At 49.1% G+C, this 11,839-nt stretch overlaps 5 protein-coding genes across 6 annotated transcripts in view; 4 read left to right on the top strand and 1 right to left on the bottom strand.

Annotated features, from left to right (window-relative positions):
* Positions 1 to 3,159, top strand: part of LOC113203118 (uncharacterized) — a 151,145-nt gene extending 147,986 nt beyond the window's left edge. For both annotated transcript variants that reach the window (XM_026417634.2, XM_052270110.1), the window contains 3 exons: positions 247 to 639; positions 1,202 to 1,386; positions 1,683 to 3,159. In XM_026417634.2, the coding sequence (XP_026273419.2) occupies positions 247 to 639; positions 1,202 to 1,386; positions 1,683 to 2,013 (909 nt within the window). In that variant the 3' untranslated portion in view covers positions 2,014 to 3,159. The remainder of the gene's footprint in view (positions 1 to 246; positions 640 to 1,201; positions 1,387 to 1,682) is intronic.
* A 1,769-nt stretch (positions 3,160 to 4,928) lies between these two features.
* On the top strand, positions 4,929 to 7,129 carry LOC113203109 (protein max). The gene is made up of 4 exons (XM_026417617.2): positions 4,929 to 5,255; positions 5,469 to 5,582; positions 5,666 to 5,789; positions 5,867 to 7,129. Exons 1-4 carry the CDS (start codon positions 5,253 to 5,255, stop codon positions 6,046 to 6,048), a joined length of 423 nt encoding a protein of 140 aa, XP_026273402.1. The 5' UTR covers positions 4,929 to 5,252; the 3' UTR covers positions 6,049 to 7,129.
* LOC113203110 (putative peptidyl-tRNA hydrolase PTRHD1) lies at positions 6,617 to 7,937 on the bottom strand. Its single transcript, XM_026417619.2, has 3 exons — positions 7,768 to 7,937; positions 7,445 to 7,637; positions 6,617 to 7,369 (listed from the first exon to the last, which is right to left on the bottom strand). The coding sequence occupies exons 2-3, from the start codon at positions 7,628 to 7,630 to the stop codon at positions 7,178 to 7,180; spliced, it is 378 nt and encodes a 125-aa protein (XP_026273404.1). The 5' UTR covers positions 7,631 to 7,637; positions 7,768 to 7,937; the 3' UTR covers positions 6,617 to 7,177.
* Positions 7,938 to 7,991: 54 nt separating this feature from the next.
* LOC113203111 (mitochondrial import inner membrane translocase subunit Tim8 B) lies at positions 7,992 to 8,773 on the top strand. The gene is made up of 2 exons (XM_026417620.2): positions 7,992 to 8,232; positions 8,394 to 8,773. The coding sequence occupies exons 1-2, from the start codon at positions 8,119 to 8,121 to the stop codon at positions 8,565 to 8,567; spliced, it is 288 nt and encodes a 95-aa protein (XP_026273405.1). The 5' UTR covers positions 7,992 to 8,118; the 3' UTR covers positions 8,568 to 8,773.
* Positions 8,774 to 9,404: 631 nt separating this feature from the next.
* Positions 9,405 to 11,733, top strand: LOC127748607 (uncharacterized). Its single transcript, XM_052270111.1, has 2 exons — positions 9,405 to 9,711; positions 10,550 to 11,733. Exon 2 carries the CDS (start codon positions 10,650 to 10,652, stop codon positions 11,718 to 11,720), a length of 1,071 nt encoding a protein of 356 aa, XP_052126071.1. The 5' UTR covers positions 9,405 to 9,711; positions 10,550 to 10,649; the 3' UTR covers positions 11,721 to 11,733.
* Positions 11,734 to 11,839: the final 106 nt, after the last annotated feature.

Genomic DNA, 11,839 nt, shown 5'->3' with positions numbered 1-11,839 from the left:
CCCCCATCGCCCTGCTCCTTCCTCCAACCCTCGTTTACAGCATGTCGGCGTCGGCAGCACTCGTGGACGCCGACACGCGTGGCCGTCTCGTGTCCCGGTAATCACGAGACTGCAGTAGGACCCCGATACACGTAACAGCGCGGTCCATGTTTCCCTCACACGACATTTATAGAGGTCCCATCGAATTCCGTCCGAATTCTTCTGAAAGCTATTCGCATCACGCTAACGTGCCCTTGTGTTGGACAGGAGGAGGCGACGCTGCGAGGCCTGCTGACGCTGCTCAGCCGGACGGGCATCCGCGACCTGTCGCTGTCCGGGTGCCGGTTGCACTGCGCGGGCACCGGCCTCGGGGTCGGGCGCAGCGACGCTGAGCTGCAGGGCATGCTGCTGTCGGCGCTGGCGGCCAGCGCGCCCGACCTGCCCGCCAGCCTCGCCTGCACCGAGCTGCTGTTCCTGCGCCTGGCCGGCCTGCAGGTCTGGGTGCGCGACCGCGTGGCGCTGCGCGGCCCGCAGCTGCTGCCCTTCCTGCGCGGCCTGGGCTCTCTGCGCGAGCTGGACCTGAGCGCGGAGCGCGAGGACGCCGCCGGCCCCGGCACCCCGGGGCCCGGCCAGCCGGGGCCGCTCGTCATCGACGATAAGGTGAGAGGCACTCGACCACCCAAGTGCTGCCAAATGGCACTCTCATCAGAGAAGATGCAGGTGTGGGCGGACTTGCCTACTTGAAGGCGCCTTTCTGCCTGAGGGTTTATCTGCAAAGTATGTCCGTCACAAAACTGTAGACATTTCGGCCTACACGCAGGCATGCAAACTTAGCACTTTTTGGAATTGGTAGCGTCCATATCTTCTCAACAGTTAAATTTGAAATTGATTTTAAAACTGAAGCTATTTTATTTTATTTATAACTTTTCTAACTCAACTCTGACCGCTTGAGAGATATAAACATGAAAAATATAATAATCATGTTAAGTTTGCATGCCCTGCCTATACGCGCTCGCATAGCGTCTAGGTAGGCAACATCTCGCCTGCAGTACATGCGTGTACTGCGGGATGGCCTACCCCGAGTATCGCAGGCGCCAGGCTTCCGTATAGTTTACCGAATGAATCTGTGAAAAACGGCCTTACTTTCTGGATGATCCCTCACGGCTGGAGCGTGTGGAAGACAAGCCTGGCGTGACGTTCCTGACAACCGTTACACTCTCAGGCGCTGGCGTCGTTCTGGGCGGGGCTGGCCGAGAGCCTGCGCTCGCTCCAGACGCTGCACATTGCCCACTGGCGGCTCCGACTGGACGACCCCGAGCGCACCCTGCGCGCCGTCGCCAAGTCCATGCGCAGCTGCCCGCTCGTGTGTCTGCGCGCCGACGGCCTGGTCGCCTGCGACGCCAACAGGTAGGACCGGAGCCAGTCGCCTCAATGAAATTGTCGCTGCAGGCGAAACTATGAGAGTCTGGACAAGAGTCTGAACTGAGAGTATGAGCCCGTTTTAATGCCCTTTTAAAAGCAGAAGGGCGGGCTAAAAAAAAGGATTGGCTTCTGGAGTCAGTGACCATTTCGTTCTGGCACCTAACTCTTTGCTCCAACAAAATCACGCAAACTTATGACAGCGGATTTCGATTCGCTCTCCTCAAATGAGGTAATTTTTGTTAGCTCCACTGACTCATGTTTCCGTGCACAACTGAATGCAGGGTCCCGCTGGAGCACCTGTTCCTCCAAACGGCGAGCGCCAACCTCTGCTGCCTGGGCCGCCTCGGCCTGTCCGGCGTCACGCTGTCTCCCGGACAGGCCACGGCGCTGGGCCGCCACATCCGAGACCGCTTCCCCGGCGCCAGCCTCTCGCTGCAGGTGGCCAACGTGGCGAGCGCGTCCGTGTGCGCCCTGATGGCCGCCCTCCAGGACGGCGGCAAGGTGGACGTCAGCTGCCTGGCGGGCTCGCCGCCGCAGCTCCGCGTCAACAGGGTGGTCAGCGCCCCCAAGGCCAGGCGCTTCCGGACGAGGTTCGCCTCTCTCCGCGACTAAAGTAAAGCCTGACGCCCATTCTTCTTTCTCACAAACCGCGAGAGGGCCACCATCCATGATTTGCATCGCCCTCGCGGTGCGTCTTTCCATTTTGTCGGTGCGTTTTGTAGGCAGACCGATTGAACTGAAATTTTCCAACACAACATTGAGTCCTAATAACTTGTTTTTTGGAAGCCTACCTTTCAAAAAGGACCACAGTAACGAATAAATGCGAACGATCGCTCTTGCCATATCGATTTGTAACTTATTAAATAAACTTTTCACATATTACAGTGCTGATAAAAAGAAAAATGAATTTCTCTAGAAAGGGGTAAATTTTTGCCGTATCGGGAAAGCTGTAGTTATACACAATCGCAATACCTTTCTTCACAGCAGCAAACAAATTCGATCAAAATATTGATGTTTGATAGCATCTGCCAACATATTAGGAAAATTTGATGTTGTGTTGAGTGTACATTATTTGAGATGCTCATATTTTAAGTCTACTAGGATTTAAGATATTACCTTATAAATTGAACTTTTCTGCGCCTGTCAAAGAGTGCATGGACTTCCTGTGTTATCTGACAACACTATTCTCCTAGTCGTCTGTACCAAATTTAGTATAGCAAGGTTATCATTTGCTTTGACTTGCACAGCTCACTATTTAAAAGGCACTGCTGGGCAAAGATTGATTTTTAGTCACTGTTTGTAGAAATTTATCATACATTTCCTTGACCCAACTATATGAATGTATAAAGAAAATACACTTCTGCTACCAGAAGTACTTATATTGTTACACATCCTTCTTTCTTCAATTTGATGTTCTTAGCTGTAAGAGCCCTGGCTGTAAATCATTTGTATTTTTTTACAAAAACATAAGTATTATGCTAATAATTTTGTGATGCCTTTAGATAGAAATACTAAGATTGGTAATTCATTTCTTAGATTGAAAAGTGCAGAAGGAAAAGAAAAGAAGTACATGGATACCGCTGAGTGCCTTCATAATTGTTTGAAATGAGAAAGCAAGAGCAAAGTTCGTAAAAGAAAGGGCTGGTACCGTTATATGTTCGATATTTAAGACAGATGTATTAGTGTAATTTGTATATTAAAGCATTCATATCTTGCCCCAAATTTCTCAAATATATAAATATATATGTTAAAGAAAAATTGGAACTTTTTACTTACTTTACTCCTTTAATCACACAACAGGACGCAATTTTACGATATCAAAAAGAACCGCATAGTTCTCTGCTCTGAATGTATAGAATTACATTCATACCGATTTTTGATGGTCCGACCTATTTTTCTCCGACCTAGGCAGTTAAGCACGCGTGAGCGTTCCACGCGAGATGAGCGTCAAAATGAGAGGCAAAATGAAGTGAAAATTGACAAACCCTTAGATTTTTAGAGGGGAGGGAGTAAGAAGAGTGCAATCTTGAAAAAAGGTTTTCAATTTGAAGTCGTTTTGTTTAGTATATATGGCACCACACATTGCTCATGTGAGAGGTCATCTCCTCACGCGTGCTTAACTTTCACGCCCCTGAGGCTATGGCTGCGACTGACTGACCCCGTTCCCGCCACACGGGTCTCAAATGTTTGCTCCCGCTTCGTAGTCACAAAGGATCTAAATACTTCGCAGTTCTGCAAAGCATTGCTTTTGCAGGACTGGATCGTGAAGAACTCGTGGGGTACCAACAGGGGCGAGGCGGGCTACATCAGGATGGCGCGCAACAAGGACAAGGACTCCAGGGGTACGTCAAATCGCACCCGCCCGCCCACCCACCCACCCAACTGACCGTGTGTGGGGACCTGCTAATTTACTAGTGGGAAACTAATTTGGGATCGGGAAACACATTTTCTATCTCATTTGTTATATTCGAGCATTAAAACACTTATTTAACGTAAGATATGTTGTGTATGGAAAATTTGGAACCGAAACCAGTCGTGCCAATGGCGGACGGTGGGAAACGCAGGTCCTTTCTTTCGCGTAGTTGTAACGTTTCAATGGGAAATACTTTTGTTTGAGGTCTGAAGATGATCAAATGCGCTATTTATCTGCCTTGCAATGTGCACTTTCAGCCAAATTAGTGAGTGTCGGGAGCGCTGTTGGGTGGGTGGGTGGGTGGGTTGGGTGCGATTTGACGTACCCCAGGCATCCATCGCCTCCAAAGCCAGCTACCCCTCCACTTCGCGCCTTTAAAGTACAGCAAAATATTGTGTTCGCCAGCTGAGAGCAGTATCAACTAGCTAGCACTCGAATAAATAATATCGACCGATTCGCAAACCATTTTCTCTTTTACTCACAGTCGTCGTCTCCCGAAATGACGCAACGCTATGGTCCATTCTGGTAGAGCGGCAAGGCTTTGCTCAGCCGTCTTTGTTAGCCTCCGAAACACCGTGGTCGAAAGGACGGTACCCGAAAGTTAGAGTGGCCACCTCTCCGAGCCGAGCCTGGGCGTCAGCATTGACTTGGAGAAAGGAAAGAGCCCCACGCAGGTCGGGAGGTCAACCCTTATAATGCACCGGAACACACCCAGCTCATGAGTTACACAGTTGCCGCTGTGCCAGAATATAGGAAATGGACCACCTTTTACTGGCCGTCAGTCGCCCCCCAACGTGCCCCGGGTAGACTACCGTTACACACAGCGCCTTGGCGGGTTGGCCTACTCAGAGCGTTGCAGGCGCTATCGTTAGCGTCGCCTTGGGGAAGATGTATTGTGGGGATATATCATCACTACCACATTTTTTTCCATTGACACATTACTTTTTATTTCATTTGACGTCTAGATCTTGAGCCCTTAGCTCAAAGTAAAAAAAAAAAAAACGAACCTCGTTTTGAACGAGGGCACCAAAGGCGGGATTAGTTTCGGCACTGTTATTTCTCATACCCAAACCCTTGTAGCCTCGCACCGGGTGCCACCTTTAGCTTCAGCCAGCCAGAAGTTATTGTTGTGAAAGGCAGTGTCGTGTACCACCACTGTGTAGTAGTGTAACTCGTAAATTTGTGTTGTGTTTTTTGAAGAATTGTTGTCCTGTATTTCTTTCTGGGTATTTCGTACTTCTTTTCGTCACATCACGGTTTCGAGTATTATTTGTAGTGGTCATATTCTGAGGCCCGCAATACAAGGGCTGGACTCCCCCACCAGTTTGATTTAACCTCTTGAAGGTTGCTTTGTGTTGTGTTTAAAGGGTGATTGATAGTTCCTTTCATCGCAAGTTAAGTCTCTTGTCGTCCTAGTGGAGTTGACATCGGTGAAACCATGGTTAGTATGCGAGTTTTCAATTATGGTCCATTCAATTGGGTAGTTGACTTTCATAACCTCAGATGCATGTGTAGTATAACCATTGTATCGTACTCACTAACAGTGATTGCTGTGTTGTTAGCTCTATGAAGTCAATCAAATCGCCTTAAATTCTTTTGTTTTTTTAATGATTTCTCTAGTTAGTTTAAATGTCTAACAAATGGTGTTTTTCAGGAGGCTGAGAAAAGAGCCCATCACAATGCGCTAGAACGCAAACGCCGTGATCATATAAAAGACAGTTTCAGCAGTTTGAGAGACTCAGTTCCTGCACTTCTAAATGAGAAAGTTGTAAGTTTTCCCTGCAATTTACATTGAGTTGTAACTCTCTGACCACTTTTATTTGCTCTCTAACTTAATATTTATATATTCAGGCCAGCCGTGCTCAGATACTGAAGAAAGCATCTGACTATATTCAATATATGCGAAGAAAGAACAATGCACATCAGCAAGATATTGAGGATCTGAAGAGGCAAAATTCTCTTCTTGAGTCTCAAAGTAAGTAATTTATTTTTTCTTATCACTCAATTATCAAATTTCAGTGACTTAATTAAATTTTGTATCAATATTTTCAGTCCGTACATTAGAAAAAGCAAAGGCAACTGGAAACTTTGCAGCTGAGTCAAGTGAAGGTTTATATAAGGGTGACTCAAGAGAATATCAGGACTCTGAGTCTGATATTTCTGACACCGAGGTACCTCGCAATCCTCGTCGCAAGAAGCTGAAAGTTGCTGGTGTTGGCCTTGGGTCATTGTGAAATGCCTACGTGTAAAATTGTGAAGAAATGACTTTCGTTTCACATTCTGAAAGCAACTGTGCACATGTTGACCAGCTGAGAATCAGGGAAAATTGGGCTAATTTATCTCTATTGATCTCTATGTATATGGTCTTTTTATTTTCTATTGCATTATTAATTTGATAAATACTATTGTTCACCATGCATAAAATAATCTACCTCTATAACTTCTGCGCAATTGTACTTTTAATTTTGTTCAAGGGATATACAAGAGCTGTCTTCTATCATGTTGAATAATCAAGCTGTTTGTGGACCAGCTGTTTAATTATATGTAAATTGTTGCAGTTGAATAATAATTTCAGGTATGTAGGTATAAAATTCTGTGCATTTTTCATGTTTGGTTTGGCCATGCTAGTGCATGGATCTGTGATACGCACGTCTAAAAGCCTTATTATACTTTTCTTGTTCAAATGTAATAGAAGGACCAAAACCACAGCCTTTCTTACGCATTGCTGTGTTTACTCTTTTAGTTTCTATGGATTTGAGCTGTTATGTTCAGCAGTGGTATGTCTCCATTTTTTGTTTTCAATTTTAATTGGCTTTCAGTCTAGAATTGTCCTTTCCTATTCAAGCAAGGCTTCTCTCCTACTCATGCTTAATAAATTACCTCCCCTAACCATTAATGTTTGTCCTTTTTTCTTTTATTTCTGTTTGAAAGACTTTCTATGTTTTTAATTACTCAGTGACATTACAATAAGAATGAAAGCAAATATGTACAATGTTGTCCATTTCTTCTGTACTGTTTTTCCTACGGATATCAGCTGTAGTGGGTGCCTCTAGTGCGTAATGACAAAATGTCCACTACTTGTAGGTAAGAGATCTATCTCAGATATGCACTATGTGACCTTTGCTTCTATTGTAAGCTTAAGTGACATAGTATCTATGTACTTTACTTGTAAAATATTGTTTAGATTTAATTGATACAAGCTCAGTCCAGATAATGTAACACATTTATTGAAATGTAATCAATAGTAAAGGATGTGTGTATTATTTCTAGATTTGATAATGTATCAATAAATTTCTGTAGGTTTTTTTTTTCAAAGTTTGTTTTTTATTTGATTCCTTTCTGAAAATAACACAGGTTTTATCTCTATTTGGGTGCTGGTGGGATTGCTTTGAATAATTTAAATTTCTTAAAATACTTTTGGATTTCTTCCTTAGGATGCGGTTTAACAGCAATACAAGTAGGAATATTCTCAGGCTGCTCAATCCAAAGCTTATGCAGGACACCACCTTCTTCAAGTTTTGTAGACAACTCACGAAGTGAGCTTTCACCATCTGCCTTGCAGGATACCATTTATAAGACATCAGAGAAGCACAAAAACAACTTGATAGGATTAAAAGTTTTGTAACTTACTTCCAACACAACCTTCCTCATATTATCCAAATCTGAGAGATATACTTTCATATGTTCATCATCATGAAATAGGTGGGTTACAGCAGTACAAGCATGACAAGCTTGAGCGATCAAAGCCCCAACAGGCCATCCTAAATGGCTCAGAAGGTCTCCTCTGACAACAATATACTGAACAACATTTGCCATGTTTAACCTGGAAATAGGTTGACAAATAATGTGGAGTTAAAATGACATTAATACATAATAATAATATTTTAAAAAATTGTACCATTCAGCATTTAGTACTGAATGGAAACATTAGAATGACAATCTGTTCAATTTACCTAGATAATTTGGACTAAGAAGAGGATGTTGTAGAATATAGAAGATACTAATAAGAAAAGTACATTTAAAAAACAAGGCCAGAACTTCCAAACAAGCAAGTGTGAGCGTTAACACCTTAACCAAAAAGGACATGAAAACATGAAAACATATGGTTAACGTTCTTGTTATTTTGTCATGTTCGTTGTGCTATGTTTATTTCTCATACTAATTCCGACTGTATATAATCGTTTCCGTCAGTTGAGGTTATGTTTTTCTGTATCTGTTTAGCGACGTGCTTGGCTGATCTGAAAGTATAGGAAAGTCTTATAAGACATCTTTTCGAAGGATTTGTATTCAAATATTAAATCACTATGAGTGACTTATATGGATCTAGCAGTGACTCTAAGCTTGGAGATGATTCAAACAAGGAGAAACTTCAAGAGGAGCTACAACAACTTACAGCATTATCAGAACTGCAAGCTCAGGTAAGCTGGTTCCTTTTTGGTTTGTTTCCATTCATATTCTATCGACCTAAATGACAGCTTTGGATTTCAGTTGCAGTCATTAGACGGTTTAAAATCTTGTGGATGCCAAGGATGATATGACTGTTTTTATGTTACCGACATTGTTCTATTTGTTTTTACAGGTTGTGGAATTCACCGATGTCTGTTGGGATAAATGTATGGGTACCCCTGGATCGAAGCTTGACTCAAAAACACAGACCTGTATGCAAAACTGTGTCGAAAGATTTTTGGATGTAACTATGTTTGTTACTCAGAGGTTCGCCCAAATTGTCGAAAAGAATCAATCAATGAGATGATTATGCTATGTTGTAGATTTGTCTAGTTTTCATTACATATTCCAGTACATTATGGACATTCACCACAATGTTCTTATGGTCTTTATTGTTAATGCTGCCTCTAGTGAATGTTAAGAAGTAACTCGTAATGTTATGCAGCCAAAGAACTATTTAGCAACAGCCGCTCTTAAATTTCATGTTCTAATAAATTACTTCAATTGAACTGATCCACTTTACTTATTTTTTCCCATGTCAGTGCATTACTTCAGGATAACGCATTCAGGATGTTGCACATTTTCTTTAAAATTTATTTTTTAAAAAAACAAGCCACCGTCTAGCAAGAAGCTCACAGGCCTCGCACCGCCTCGCACATGAGTGGTCCAAACTGGGTCCAAACTACTCCCTTTGATGGCCTGCAAGCCACTTCACAGTTGTAGCCAGAGCAAGGGGGATGCAGACATTTTAACTGCCAATGTGCTGCTTTATGGCTCCTGAGTGAGGAGCGTGGGCCTGGCTGCGCCTGGCTCTGACCCCGGCTCTGCTGTCGCGTTGCGCAACTTCCAGAGTCGGGGAGTCAGGGGCCATAAGATGGACCACCCCCGGCGCACCTCTGTGATGAGCAGACCAGACGCGTTCCGTTGGACCCATAAATAAATCATGAAATATGGCTTGCGTCGGGTGCGCCATCGAGAGGTGCTGACAACCTGTGAGTGATGCGCCAGGGCCAGGGGAGGGGTCCGGGGGAGCTGCCTCGCCCCTCCCTCCCGGGGCCTGGGGGGCCTAAGGGCGGTTCTGGTTGGAGCATCGCGGCCGTGATAAGGTGTGGAGGGGAGGGAATCCTCAGTCCGAGTCTGGCCGAGAGAGTCTTCTCTCGAGGCCTATAGCCCGTCAGGCGGTTGTGCAGGGGCGGCCCAGGGGCGGCCAGTGGACGGGGCTGACGGGGCGGGGCGGGCAGTGGGGGAGAGCGCCGCTAGAGCCGCCGCCGGCCGCCACGTCCTCCCTTCAGTCAGTCTTCTCGCGTCGCACCCCGAGAGCGAAGCCGCGCGCGCCGCATGTGGACCGAGGTCAGCACGATGTACCGTCCGTTTGAAGCTCCTCCACGCCAAGACATCGACCGACCTTAGTCCTGGTCGAGAACGGGTGATGGCTGACGATCGCCGAGCAGGTGAGCGCGCTCGGGTGGCGGGGCCGGGCCACCCCCCGGGCACCGTCCACGTCCACCCCGCACGTCCTTGTCCTTGCCCACGGCGACGTCCATTATCAAGTCTTAAAAACAATGGCGACCATTTGAAAGTGGTGCAACGAATGCATGATAACCGAAACGGTGCGAGGATGTGTTGGGCGCCACATCCGAAAGTGTTCTAGTCTTTTGATCGGCCACGGAGGAATGTGAGCCATGCCGGAGCAAGTGCGGATAGTTTAGCCAGGCCTAGAGCCGACGACGCCATTGATGGCGCCCGCGAGGCACTGGATAGACCATCCCGCCAAGCAGCTGCGTGGAGCCGGCGGCCCGCCCTGGTCGCTCGCTCCACCCTGGGCACGGGCATTGAGGACGTGGTAGGGTGCCTCTGCCTACGCCTAACGTTCTCCTCTCGCATCACTTCGAGGTACATTCCTTGTTCGAGTGAGTATTGAAACAAGAAGATGCCGAACGACATCTCCCAGCTCCCAGTCAGTGGGTTGGTAATGAGGGCGACAGCACAGTCCTCGCGAGTGAGTGCACTGGCCGCACCACGGGCCACGGGCCACACCCGCGCTACGTCCCCTCGTCACAGAGCACAAACACAGGCCTCTGGTGGCCTCCCGCTGGGCGCCGCTAATTCAATTTGAGACTGGCTTCCCGCCGCCTCATGCCTCATGCACCCTCCCCGCCCCTCTACTCACCTGCCCCAAACGCCTCCCCCGAGGCAGGCGGGGCGGCGGGGCGCGCGGTCTGATATCATCGGCCGTCATTTTAGTGTGTAGACCATTTCGACTGATTTCGTGACGTTTCCTTTTTGCAGGAGACCGTGTGCGAACCCGTCCAGTGATAGGAGCGGGGCGGTTACGGTGAGGGCAAGCCACGCCGGCTGGACTGGTCCCTGAGCGTGCCCCAGTGCAACCATGAGCGACTCAGGGGACACGGAGGCGGACGGCTCGACGGCCAACCTGGCCGAGGGGGAAGGAGGAAAGAGCGACTCCAAGAAGAAGATCATCCGCCTCCTCACCGTCATGGCGTACGTGTCGGCCGTGTCGGGGTCCGCCTTCATGCTGTCCATGTACTACCTGTTCCTATGGGAGCCCAAGGTGGCCGAACACCACCTCAGGGCGGACCCCAACTCGCACCAGGCGCTCGCCCTCCAGGGCCACCACAGTCCCCCGCGCGGTGCCGGGGACTACTGGCAGCTGGGCCCGCACGACGCGCACTCTCCGTACCGGCCGCCCGGCACCCCCGAGGCGTTCCCCATAGGGGCGTACCGGCCCTTGGCCCCGGCCCTGGGCCCGCCCGCCAGCACCCACCAGCGGCCCTACCAGGACCTGCCGCCCGTCTGGATGCACGCGCCCCCGCCGCCCCCGCGCCCGCCCAGCCTCAGCCAGGTGAGGGCCGACTCGGTGCTGCTCGACAGGATCGCCGCCATCGCCGGGGCGCCGTCGGAGTCGCCACCCTTGGCGCCCGAGTCACGCGCCCCGGTCACGCTGCACCGCCGGCGTCCAATACTGGATGGGGCGCCAGAAGAGGCCCCCGCCTCCTCTCCGAGTGTGAGGGAGGTCCCGCTAGTCTCGACCCCCATCGTCGCCGTGCCGACGCACTCGTCCGAGGTGACAACGGCGCGCGGCGGTGAGCTGCCCTCTCCTCGGCCCTCGCTGCAGCAGCCGCCGCCGCCGCCGCCACCGCCGCCGGGTCCGCGGCCTGCCCTACGAATGACGCCCGTGGTCGCGTCCACCCCGTCGGCTCCGCGACTCTTGGAGGACATTTCTCTGGTGTCGTCCATGCGACTTCAACCCTCCGCCTCGCCGAGCCCTGTGGAGGTGAGCCGTCCGAGGCCATCGCCGAGCCCGGACGTACCAGCCTCGCCGAATCCACCAGCCGCTGCCCGTGTCGGCAACGAGACAACGGTGAAGGCCTCAGGTGTCACGGCCGCTGTAACCGTCGGCGAACTCGAGGCCGTCGCCGTCGCAAAGGATCGACGCTGATCATCGCGACCTGCAGGTTCGTACGGGATTGTCGGGTGGGGCGAACGGGGTACGGGGTGGAGGAGTGACAAATCTGGCGGATCATAATGCGACTGTCATACAGGGGAGGGGGGGAGAGG

Source organism: Frankliniella occidentalis, unplaced genomic scaffold (assembly GCF_000697945.3).
Source record: "Frankliniella occidentalis isolate FOCC.00 unplaced genomic scaffold, Focc_3.1 Scaffold111, whole genome shotgun sequence".
Classification (NCBI taxonomy): domain Eukaryota; kingdom Metazoa; phylum Arthropoda; class Insecta; order Thysanoptera; family Thripidae; genus Frankliniella; species Frankliniella occidentalis.
This window is presented reverse-complemented; position numbering and strand designations above follow the sequence as displayed.

Bases quoted from the DNA above. Each gene is read 5' to 3' on its own strand.
- LOC113203109 (XM_026417617.2), top strand. The intron at 5,583-5,665 runs GTAAGTTTTCCC...TTATATATTCAG, and splicing joins CACTTCTAAATGAGAAAGTT to GCCAGCCGTGCTCAGATACT. The intron at 5,790-5,866 runs GTAAGTAATTTA...CAATATTTTCAG, and splicing joins TTCTCTTCTTGAGTCTCAAA to TCCGTACATTAGAAAAAGCA.
- LOC113203110 (XM_026417619.2), bottom strand. From the start codon at position 7,630: ATGGCAAATGTTGTTCAGTATATTGTTGTCAGAGGAGACCTTCTGAGC. The intron at 7,370-7,444 runs GTAAGTTACAAA...GTATCCTGCAAG, and splicing joins TGAGGAAGGTTGTGTTGGAA to GCAGATGGTGAAAGCTCACT.
- LOC113203111 (XM_026417620.2), top strand. From the start codon at position 8,119: ATGAGTGACTTATATGGATCTAGCAGTGACTCTAAGCTTGGAGATGAT. The intron at 8,233-8,393 runs GTAAGCTGGTTC...TTGTTTTTACAG, and splicing joins TATCAGAACTGCAAGCTCAG to GTTGTGGAATTCACCGATGT.
- LOC127748607 (XM_052270111.1), top strand. From the start codon at position 10,650: ATGAGCGACTCAGGGGACACGGAGGCGGACGGCTCGACGGCCAACCTG.